The sequence below is a fragment of the Pyrus communis genome, chromosome 12 (genome assembly GCF_963583255.1).
Source record: "Pyrus communis chromosome 12, drPyrComm1.1, whole genome shotgun sequence".
NCBI lineage: Eukaryota > Viridiplantae > Streptophyta > Magnoliopsida > Rosales > Rosaceae > Pyrus > Pyrus communis.
This window is the reverse complement of record NC_084814.1, coordinates 1,774,386-1,786,635: the sequence shown is the minus strand read 5'-3', so window position 1 is coordinate 1,786,635 and position 12,250 is coordinate 1,774,386. Positions and strand designations below refer to the sequence as shown.

At 35.8% G+C, this 12,250-nt stretch overlaps 1 protein-coding gene and 1 long non-coding RNA gene across 3 annotated transcripts; one reads left to right on the top strand and one right to left on the bottom strand.

Moving 5' to 3' along the window:
* Positions 1 to 4,889: 4,889 nt before the first annotated feature.
* On the top strand, positions 4,890 to 8,378 carry LOC137711627 (uncharacterized). The gene is made up of 2 exons (XR_011065078.1): positions 4,890 to 5,050; positions 7,999 to 8,378. It is a non-coding gene; the product is annotated as an uncharacterized lncRNA (long non-coding RNA).
* Positions 8,379 to 9,739: 1,361 nt separating this feature from the next.
* Positions 9,740 to 11,996, bottom strand: LOC137711350 (trihelix transcription factor GT-3b-like). Of its 2 annotated transcripts, XR_011065050.1 has the most exons (3): positions 11,646 to 11,996; positions 10,601 to 11,437; positions 9,740 to 10,285 (listed from the first exon to the last, which is right to left on the bottom strand). XR_011065050.1 is itself a non-coding variant. In XM_068450577.1 (2 exons), the coding sequence occupies exons 1-2, from the start codon at positions 11,952 to 11,954 to the stop codon at positions 10,871 to 10,873; spliced, it is 876 nt and encodes a 291-aa protein (XP_068306678.1). In that variant the 5' UTR covers positions 11,955 to 11,996; the 3' UTR covers positions 10,355 to 10,870. The 2 variants fall into 2 exon arrangements, 1 of the variants encoding a protein (XP_068306678.1); XM_068450577.1 differs by lacking the exon at positions 9,740 to 10,285 and having other exon boundaries at positions 10,355 to 11,437.
* Between the last annotated feature and the right edge of the window lie 254 nt (positions 11,997 to 12,250).

Here is a 12,250-nt window from a genome sequence, read left to right as displayed (position 1 = left end):
TTGTATTAAGTATAACGATTCTATTTATATTTTCCTATTAAAAAACGATATTCTTTATATTCAAGGATGGGGGGATTTAAGCTAGATAAAAGAAAAAAAAGATAATTTTCTCATTTCACACATAATTGTTTAATCTTATATATTGTTTACGTTCGGTTTATTAATAAATTAAATTGAAATTGGGTGTTATAAGAAATTGATCAGGTTTTTGAATGTTAATATATTGTTTATGTTTTTAAGTTTTGGTGTTGTTTATTTTAGGATTTTACAATGCAAGTTTAGAACGTGAAATGAAAGTTTAGGGTTTTAAAATGCTAGTTAGGCCACATGGCTACAAGTATAAGACTTACTCCAACCCAAAACTCAAATTTTAGATTCTGAACTTACTCTAACTTACTTTAACCCTTAGACCATCTCCAACAATGATCTAAAACCTAAAATTTCCCTCCCCCCCCCCCAAAATCTACTCCAACCCATGACCTAAAAGTAACCTAAAACCTAAAACTCATTTGAGGGTCAAATACCAGCCCAGATTTAAGCCACAAACCAAAATGGGCCCCACCAACTGAGATTGAAACTAGGGCTGTGAAGCCCAGTTTCCACTTCCGGACGCGCGCACGCGCAATGACAATCTGCCAAACAACAACCCCACATGGGGCTGTTCCCTCAAGTTTCAAAGGTAAAAGCAACCTAACGGTTACTTTTTGTAATCCAATGGTGATGTTAAATGGGCTGTTGGTTAATCCAACGGTGCAGGTTCAATTTTTTTTTTTTTAGTTTTATATTTATGTATTTATTGAATCCAACGGCTTAGATCAAATATAATTAAATATAATGGTAAAAAAAAGATCTAACGGTCCAAATTTAAATCCAACGGCTAGAATAATTAAAAAATTATTTAACTTAAAATTCAACCAAAAACTCTATAAATACCTATGTATTTGTTCAAACATCCACACAAAACTCAATTTTCTCCTACAATTCTTCCAATTTTTCTTTATACCATTTATTCTCATTTCCAGAATTTTCAAGATGGCAAAAGAGCAAAAGAGCATGTTAGAGGTCGTAATTGGACCTTTGACGAAGATATTGCTTTATGTTTGGCATGAATTTCGATTAGCGAAGAGGTGCCGTCGGCACCAATCAAAATAGAAAGGTTTTATGGGGTAAAATCGTTGATAAGTTCCATGAAAACTACAACGCCGGTCGAAGGGAAGTTGGTGGTGTTTATGATCGGTGGAAGATTATCAATAAAGCGTGCACTTTGTGGAAAGGAAGCTTGGAGAGATCCATGGTTGACATGGCTAGTGGAAGGGGCGCCTCAGAAATTGTGAGTTTATTTGTTGATATTTTAGTTGTCATGTACATAATAGTATTTTGCAACTAATTGTTTTTATATATTTGTTGCATAGGGTGACAAAGCAATGTCAATTTACAAGACAAGAATTACACCAAAAAATCAAGCTTTTAAGTTGCATCATGCTTGGAACATCCTCAAGGATTGTCCGAGGTGGGGAACCGATGCGAACCAACAATGTGGAAGATTATTTCATAATGAAGCCCCACCCCCAAATGATGTCAATGAAGGTGTGAATTTTGCCAACAATGAAGGTGTCGAACAAATGACCCCAACTTCTTCTTTTGCAAGGCCCCCGGGTAGAGATAAGCAAAAGGAAGCAAAGAGAAAAGGGAAGTCCCAAGGTCCGACACGTGCACAATTTGCTAGCGAAATGGCAATAATGAACGAAATCCAGTCCCGTCGGCAAGAAGAATCGGCCCAAATGCTTTTGGCCATGAAGGAAGAAGGGGATAGGGAGCAAGAAAGGTACGCAACTAATTTGATAATGGAGGACCTCGACAAATACACTCCAGAGAGGAAGAGATACTTACGTGGTAAGCAAAAGGAAATTTTATGAAGGAATGCCACAAGAAGTATATTTCAAGATAATGATTCATCTCAAGACTATCACCCAAGTCCATCACCAAGTCAAGATGGTGAATATCATTATTAAGTTTATGTAGTCTATGAGTTTTCGATTGTATTAAGTTTATGTAGTTTATTAATTGTTTTTATTTTTATTTTTTAAGTTTATGTGGTTTATTAATTGTCTTTTTTATTTTTTAAATTTATGTGGTTTATTAAATGTCGTTGGTATTAAGTTTATGTGGTTTATCTTGATTTTCATGTATTGATTTAGTGATTTTTCAAAATTTATCGGAATTTAAATATTTTTCGGTTAAAATGTTCATAAAATTAATTTAGGATAGTCTACATAAATTTTTTTTTTTTAAAAAGTTAATTTAAAAAAAATAGCCTTAATTCATTCTTTGATAATCTGGGGCTAAAATTTTAAGCCAGAATGATTGGAGTAGAAAAGCTGTTTCTGGGCTAAAACCTAAATTTTCTGGGCTAAATATTTTTAGGTTTTAGGTCACCATTGGAGATGGTCTTAGAGCAAATATGAGTTTTAGCCCAAAACTCATTTTTGGGGCAAAATTAGCCCAAGATTCCCCCTGAATTAGTGGAGCTGGCGCACCATTTATGTGTACTTTTTTTTCAGTTTTATATTTATAAATTCATTGAATCCAATGACTAAGATCTAATATGATCAAATCCAACAGTAAAAAAAAAAGATCTAACGGTCCAAATTTAAATCCAAATGCTAAAGTAATTAAAAAAAATTATTTTATGTGTTTCATATTCTTTCATAATGTTCCACAAGTTTCATAGTGTCGGTTTAGAGATTTTTCAATATATTTATCGGAATCCGAATATTTTTCGTTAAAATTTTCATAAAATTAAATTAGGATAGTCTACATAAATTTTTTTTTAAATTACTTTAAGAAGAAAAAAATTATCCTAAATTCATTCTTTAATACTCTCAGGCTAAAAATTTAATCCATAAGGATTAGAGGAGAAAAGTTATTTTTGGGTTAAAACCTGACTAAGATCTAATATGATCAAATCCAACAGTAAAAAAAAAAGATCTAACGGTCCAAATTTAAATCCAAATGCTAAAGTAATTAAAAAAAATTATTTTATGTGTTTCATATTCTTTCATAATGTTCCACAAGTTTCATAGTGTCGGTTTAGAGATTTTTCAATATATTTATCGGAATCCGAATATTTTTCGTTAAAATTTTCATAAAATTAAATTAGGATAGTCTACATAAATTTTTTTTTAAATTACTTTAAGAAGAAAAAAATTATCCTAAATTCATTCTTTAATACTCTCAGGCTAAAAATTTAATCCATAAGGATTAGAGGAGAAAAGTTATTTTTGGGTTAAAACCTAAATTTTCTGGGCTAAAAATGTTAGGTTTTAAGCCAAGGGTTGAAGATGGTATAATGCATAACATTAAACAAATTTGATATCGAATTCGCCATCCACGAGATTCGAACCTAAGACCTCTCACTTCCAAGTAAAGAGGAATACCACCATATTGTAGCACTGAGTGGCAAAAGGAATAACACGTCTTATTTTATACTATATAGGTTTAAGCTGGGAGAGATTTTTCAGTGTGTCAGAAATAGAGTCTAGCACACCAAGTATGATAATACAAATAGTTGTACCAGACCATATTTTCGACACACTAAATATGAAACAAGGTGCAGTTTGGGTTGGTTCTGATTCAAGTCTAAACCGCACACTAGAGCCATTTTTTATCATCTCTCTCTTTGATGTGCCAATGAAAAGTGGAAACTTTGGAGGACTCCTGAATCCCACTAGGAATAGAAAGGACTTCCAAAATATGTCGGCGACTATTTCCAATCAAAACCCCAATTCAATGAGCTTGACCTACACATATTCACACCTTTTCCACCCTATAACCCGATGGATACTAGTTTTGGGCACCTGGTCTATTTGTCCGGTCCCAAGTTCAAATTTGTTACTTTAATGTGGCTACAAAAAACGATGATCTAACGGTAATAAATAATTTGTTACTTTAATGTGATTAAAAAAAACGATGATCTAACAGTAATAAATAATTAGGGTAGTTTGATAATGTAATCCTAACTTAGTCATCGAGTTATATACAATGATTATGAGACCACAATCTTATGAGAATTGATTGGTGCAATCAACAATGCATAAATCAATCGCAGCTGGGTTCCAGAGAATAAAAAAAACTCCCAGAAAAAAACATACTACATCAACTATGAAGCTATAAAAAAAGTCCATAGTCTTTGACAACGTCCAAAGCTTTGTTTACACTAATTCTAGATCCAGAAAGAACCAAAACATCAAAGGGATGAATTCTTTTTAAGTCATTGGCAAGGGACTCACTCTCACATTCCATGCTAATAGCTTTAACATCATTAATAAGTTGGAAAGCAAATGCACCAAAGAACACGTATCTATTACCTTTCCCATCAATCGCTATCTTCCTACGATCTCGGAATCGGATTTTACTCCAACCTTTATATTCATCAAGTTTGATATTTTGTACAACTATTGGGACTAAATCGACACACATACTCAAGGTACATTATCCAACTACGAAAAACAAAAGAAAAACTAATGAAAATGGCTTGAAAACTTTGAGTTTTAAGTTTTAACGATAAGTACAAAATAAATGATAAAATATACCATGATTGACTTTTTAGTGTAAAAATGTAATTTTTCGTTAAATAAACAGTACCATGAATTTTTTATTAAAATTCCTAAAAACAAAAGGTATCAATTTATTCTTAGAGAAATATTTGTAAATAATGAATATCACTTGTGCTTTTACCAAAAACTCTTTCAACAATTTTAAAAGTAGTTCATACGAGGACTGGTCTTCCTTTGTTGGAATTCTATTTGATATGCTTCTAAGTTGGGTTGGCTGATGAGACTGGGTGGGCCCCAAACACTACCTATCAAATAAGAATTTCAGCCATATTTGGTCTCCCAGAGTCCGAGAGAGAGAGGAGCGGTGAAAGATGACTCGGGGAAAGCAGAAGATCGAAGCGCAGAGACGAAATGCGGAGAAGAATCAGAAGGCAAAAGGGTCTCAGTTTGAGGCCAGAGCCGTTGCTCTCAAAATCACCTGTCCAATTTGCAAGGTTCTTCTTCCTCTTCACCCTTCACTCTCCACCTTGATCCGATCTTTTACGATGATCCATGAATTTATACAATTATTCAATCCAATCATTATTATTATTCTTAAATTTTATGATTCACTGAACAAACTCACATCTAATTGATTGTTATGGGCCGATAAAATGAAAGCTTTGAATTGAAGATTGTACTTTGATTTGATGATTCAATTGGGACTAGTTGGTAGAGTAAATGGAGAAACTTTTGGATTAGAGTTCATCGGATCCGACTCTTAAACCTTGGGTAAATTGTCATAGGAGGCTCTTCCGCTAGCGATAAGTAGGTACATTTGTTTGCGATTACTCGAATTGTGTATGGACTATGAGTAAAGGCCAATATATAAGACATTATAATGGTCTGCATACCGTTTTTCCAATGAACAATGGGTTTCGCGTAAATTACATAAGCAGCGTGTTTGATATTGGTAGTAATGATGTATAGAATATGATTTGACATTATTGTTTGATCATTGATTATTGCTGCGACCTAAAAGAACCATGATTTGTGATAGTTAAGTGTGAGATGTAGTAGTTGGATTTCCAAAGAGAGTCCGTGTGTACACTGAACTATGAAGGATCTGAGATAGATTTTCTACTCACGAAAGTATGTCTAGTTGTCAAGAGAGATTTTCCTTTCAAGTAAACTTGTTTGTCGTGTCTAAGAGGGACGAAGGAAATACAAATTTATCTTCTTAACCGTGTGGTGATTCTAGTTTTACTGACCCTTCAAAGTTTTCCAGTGACTTCCAGATTTTTAAGGCGCTTTTTTATGCCAGTTTTTATTTTTCCATGTTTTATAGGAAATATAATTTATCAAAGAAAATGATAAGCATTACTGGAGGGGACAGGATTGACAAGAGGTCCGCCAAAACAACTGCGAAGTGAGACAAACAAAGGTAAAAAACAGCAGATATAGCTACAACCTAGAAATCCCCACAAAGTGCAGAGACCAACCAGTCCAACCTGAAAACTAAAAAACGGAAAAATCCAGATTATACCAAGGGGAAAATCTGTAAAAGTTTTAGACATAAGGTGCTTTCTACTAAGATGCTAGATTTTGAAAGGAATAATTAGAGAGCCAGGGAAGCAGATAAATTATGGTTTGACCGTTTGAGGGCTTTTGGCTTGTTGTGAGAGTAGAATGATTATGAAACAAGACTGTTCGTATAAATATTCTTGTATTTATTGTTTGTATGGGATGATGAATCCGTCCTTTGGAGATTACATTTCTTTGGATCAACTTATATCTACGAACTACTATATTTCTTGTGGTACATCACTTGTCCAGTCTGTGGTCTTGTTTCTGTTTCTACTGTGTATGGTATACCTTGTTTCAGTGACTAATAAGTGGTTCACTGGATTACTAATCACTAATAAACAAAAATTCTTGTGCTTTTTAATCTCCAAATACCAGCACGAGTGGAAGGTATATTTCATTGATATCATAATGGGGTCAAACATAAATAGTAAGACCGTTTCCACAACTTTTGTGGGTTATTTATTGTTCTTGTAACTTTTACCTTGTGTCAATTTGTGGATTGTCTGTTGTAACTTTTTACATGGATGATGAATCTATCCATTTGGAGTTTATATTCTTTTGGATCAACTTGCACCTATGAGTTACTATAGCCCTTTCAGTATACCACTTTGCCACCTTTTGGTTTTGCTTGTGTGCTTTTGTGGTTGGTATACTTTGTTTCCTTTATTAATAAGTGGTTCACTTTGTTAGCAATCACTCCTAAACCAGAAAAATGTTCTTGCTTTGTTCAGTCTTAAAATACCAGCATGAGTGGAAGCTATATTTTATTGACACATAAAGGGGTCAAATTTAAGTCGGAAAACTATTTCCACAACTTGTGTGATTTATCTGTAGTTCTTGTAGTGCATCAGTTTCTATGGTATGGTTATGGGGGACTGCTTGTCCACAGTGGCTGTATCAGTTTGACTATTAACAAAATTGTGTTTGTTATCGAAAATAAAAATTTTAAAAAGGAGTTTAACTAACAGGATATAATTGATGACCGCATAGGAAAAGGATCCATAAGCTATATGTTACTTTTGTCCACTCAAACATGCTCGAGTAGTGGAAAACATATTTCCTACTGGTCATACCATATGTTTTCCCAGAGTCAGTGACCCATAAATCATTGGAAGAGATACATGATGCACTTAAGATAGTGGTTGTGTACCCAACTGAACGAAGGAGGTAGAAGTAGTGGGTGTCCCTTGATAAGCATACATTGTCAGGATCTGTGCCACCTGTCGCAGGGGGGATGTCAATTCATCATCATATTTGATATGATGAATTTTTTGTGGAAGTTGGTGATGAGCAATGTATCATACTGGTGTTGCGAACTCGTGTTCCATCCTGTGATTGACTTGCCGAATGACCTCCATTCAAGCTGTCCTTTCTATTTCCAAATAAATGTTTCATAGCGAGCTTCCTACATGTCTCTCGAGTATATTTTAGTTTACATCGACAATAAAGTACACGATAGCATGCATTTATTATCAGATTTAGAGATGGATTGTGATCTCTTCACCCAGGAGGAAGATCAGATTGATTAACTTTCTATTTCCAATGAATCAATGATTATTCTCTGTGGCAAGGAAGAATAAAGACAGCGACTTTTCATTTTTATATAGAGTTTGGTAGCAGTACTGGAATGCAAGCTTCCCAGAAATTGAAAACTTGGAAGGTTTAACTAATGTCTTCAGTTGGATGGCTTGAGATTTTAAAATCCGGATGTCCTTGGGTCACATACTTTAGTATATTGCTTACCGAAAGGGTTTTTTATGCTCTATATTTGGAATGTGTAGTTATCGAGAAAAAATGCATGTTTAACTACAAATATATGTTGATTCTTTGTTTATGCATGCTTTGGTTTACTCTGTAACGAAATGTGTGTTTTCAGGTACAACTTGCAAACCCGAAGCAACTTAGTGATCACTATGGTTCCAAACATCCCAGAGAAAATCCTCCTCCGATCGAATCAGAATGATCAGTTTCTCATGTGAAAGAAAGCATTAAAGAGCAGAAGTAAAAAGTCCTTGCTGTGTTGTTTCAGGGTTTGGACTGTATAGACTTGTATGAAATCCCTCCAGCTTCTGACCCTGGTTTGTAAACCGTTGTATGACTAGGATGAATGATTGATAATGTTCAGTCAGATCTGGAGTTACATTGGCTGTGAATTTAAGCTTTGTTTCTGCTCTAAGTTTCTATGTGTAATAAAGAATGAACTGAACGGAAACCCGAAAATTTTCGTTGTATCTCAATATCGAACGAATACTTACATGTCTCCTGTGTTAGAGATCTTTTGTGTGGACTTCACTCTGCCCTTAAACTTTCTATCTGAAGGATGTAGCCGTTTCTCCGGAATGTAAATACCGCCTCATATAGGTAATTCAATTCCGGAATTTAGGAGTCCGGTTACGGATTTTAGGTGGACCTCGCTGTTTTTTTCATTCTCTAAATGCTAAGTAAATGCCTGAATACCTTGAAAGAAGAGTGATTCCCTTTCTTCCCTCTCTATTCCCGTTTGGTAAACACGCCATTAGTTAACGGGATAAAACAGGTTGAAACGGATTATCCGCATGTAGATCTGAATCAACATGTTAATGAGTGCTTAATACCTGACCCGTTTAAGCCTTAACCTGAACCTTTTTTTTTTTTTTTTTCTGTGTTATTTTGTGTTGGGTTAACATGGTGTGCATAAAATTACCAGGTCACCATTGTTGTGGATTGCGAGAGTCGGGGGCAATTTAGTGGTGGGTTCGTCCACTAAATGAGACCTAAGTAGTTCTATTCTTCAATTGTAAATAGGAGGTCTTAAATTTCAATTTTGATGAAAAGTTCAATACTAAATTCCTCCATTATTAACTATTGTGTGATTTAGCCCAAGTCCCTCACTCATCAGGCATTAGCAAATAGCAATCCTTGTAGAAATAGCAACATATCTAATGTAACCATTGAGGCAATCATGAGATTTAGGGCTCGTTTGGAAGCGCTTTTAAAACGATTGAAAACGCTTTTGAGGAAAATGTTTTTTGTTTCAAAAAACACTTGAAGTACTTACTGCAAGAAGCACTAATTATGTGCCTTAAACTATTTTTAAAATATTTTCAAACGAAACTTTATGCGACTATAGAAATAGCCCCTGTCCTGGCTTGTGAAAGTTGTATGGTAATCTGGGAGGAGGATTGATAATAGAATTTTTTTCTTTTTTTCTTTTGTTTTTGTTTTTGTTTTTGTTTTTTTTTTTTTTTTTTTTTAAGAAGAAATCAATTTCAACATATAAGGTTGAGAAAATTGTAGCATTGGCCCTTCAACTTTAACTGAATTAGATCTATCAACTAAAAATCCATTACCATTGGTTATTTAACTCATTAAAATGTGCCACTTTGGTCATTTTCATCAACTCCGTTAAAACTTCTGTTAAAATGAGTCACTTGCCATGCACGTGAAGTCAGAATCAAGGGCCCAACATGGGAAACTAAATGAAAACATAGTAGAAATGGTCCCTTAAAAACTTTAACCCAATTAAAGAAATAGTAATTCAACTTTAATCCAATTGGAGAAAAATTCCCTCACCTTTAACCCAATTGTAGCAATGATTCTTCTAACACAACTCATTTTAACAGAAGTTTTGACAAAGTTAACAAAAAAGACCATAGCTTTACGTTTAAGGAGTTCAGAGACCATTGATCATAAATTTTTAGTTGAGAGACAATTGCTCCAATTAAGTTAAAGTTGAAGAACCATTGTTACAATTTTCTCTATAAGGTTACACGGGAAGTGAAATGATATTTTTTCCGTTTGTTTATTTGTTTCTTCTTTTTTTATTTGTTCTAATTATTTTTTATAATATGCACCATTAGCAGGTTTAAATGCAGTGTTGTCTAATAATCCACTTAACAGGTTTTAAATTTGTGGGCAAGCTTTAAATGTGACTGATGTACAAAAATTTGGCAGGAATAACGGAATAAGTCTAATGTTGTTCTATATAGGTACACGATCTGCATCCATCGATCGATCCATCATGTTAGACGATAACTAACCTCAAAACTTTAAATATTCCAATAACCGTTAGCAATGTAAGTTTGTACCCTTCGTCGCGTGCAGCCCCATCCTTCAGGCGTCGGGGCAGACAAATTGAGGGAGACCGAGAGAGAAACCATACAGGTGCATCCCCACTCTTAAGCCTGTTTATAGCATAATTATTCACCTCTACACCACAAGTAGCGTATGATATGTATGAAACAGTGGAGAAGTAAACTTCAGCTTCATAAGGTAAATAATCAAATTATTGTAACATAAGATTCGTAAAACATTTGCAATCTCGTTCAGTCATATACTTCAATCTATGCTAGTGTTACAAAAGATTTTTCATCCATCCATCTCAAGATTTCCATACCTTCCGTAAATAACACTTTCGCCAATTCAAAAAAACAAGAAGCATGCACCACAAACCCTTGCACTCTGCCAGGAGCAGCAAATAAAAGGGCAAGCAATTTTACCTCTTAATATCGATGGAAAAGTGTGGTTTGGTCCTCCATCGAAGTCACAGTATCTGATAAATGTCTACCGAACGAAACTTGTATACCAAGGTAACATTTTATCAACCAAGAAGCCCAACTTTGCAAATCACAGTAACTTCAGTCTAGCACATCTTCGCAAACCTCAATGATCTATATTTAGCTACTCAAGCTGGCAAAAGTTTATGAACCTGAAAACCATTCACTTTTCGTCCAAAAAGAAAAAGAAAACCATTCACCTCAGAGTGTGAGTCAGAAGTTATTTTGATTGATCAGCCTGTTCAAGAGAGTGGTCAACAGGGCATCCCTCCTCTCAGCTCTGCTCTCTTCTCTAATCCTTCTCTCTTCTTCCCTCTCTCTCCAAGCCTGCTCACCCATTAACCTCTCCCTCTCCGTCTTCTCCATCTTTTGCCGCCATTCCTCCTCAAACAGCCGCCGCTCCAGCGCCCGCGTCTCCATCATTTGCCTCCACTCCATCTCCATCCTCTGCTGATGCTGAAAAAACTCCTTAAGTAATTCCTGCACACTGCTAGTACTACTTCCACTTGCAGCATTGGTTGCTCTTGCCAATACTACTCCTTCCCCCTTCCTTTTCTTACCTTTCCCATTGCTATCCTCCTCCTCTGCGTCTTCTGACAACTCATCAGACCACTGCCCTGACCTCGATTTCCTCTTAACCAGTTTCTTTGGTCGGGCAGAACCCGCCTCGGATTCAAGAAGCAATCTCTGCATATTCTTGGCTCTTTCAGTAAACACTGCGTGCAACTCCTCAAAGAATGGACATTCCCGCCCACTCTCTGGATCAGACGTCTCCTTCCCCTGAAGATATATAAGTCATTATTACTAGATAGTGTTTGCTAAGAGCCACTTCATAACCATTTCGATTTTAGTCTTTATTTTCTGTTAACGAAAACTGAAAATTGAAAACGAAATGGTGATCAAACGGCCCCTAAGTGATTTCAACCAAAACCCTAGAAAAATCCAATTGGGGGTTTTTGGGTGCGTTGTGAGTTTTGAAAATTCATACCTTGTAGCGAATGAGGAGGTTCTTCCACTTGCACTTGCACTGCTCGGGGGTTCGATTGAAGCCTCTCTCAGTCATCTTAGAGCTCACTGCCTCCCACTGCGGCTTGCTGCGCTTCGATACAACGGAGTCCCTAATCTCCAGCTCCCCACGGATCGCTATCAGCTCCCTTGTCTCGTCCGGGGCCCACTGCCCTGCCCCGGTCGGACTGCTAATCATCATCTTCATCATCCCCCCTCCTCCTCCTCCACCTCCTCCGCCGCCGCCTCTAAGTCCCACGCTCGCTTCCTCATCTCCGCCTCCACCATACATCTTCCCCCGCCCTACCGCGGTGTTCTCTTCCCTGCTCCCGAAACCGCAATTATAGGGTTTCGTCGTGGATTAATATTTTTTGCACGCGTTCTTGCTGGAGAGAGAAATTTTTTTTGGCTAAATATAAAAAATGGTTCTGATATTTGCATAATTAATAAAAATGATCATTGAGATTCAAAATCAATAGAACTGATTATTAACATTGTTCACCATCGATGATTTTGCTCATTCTGTTAAAAACTATTTGGACAATTTTCAAAACTTTGTAACTCAATCGATTCTTAACCAAATTCGAC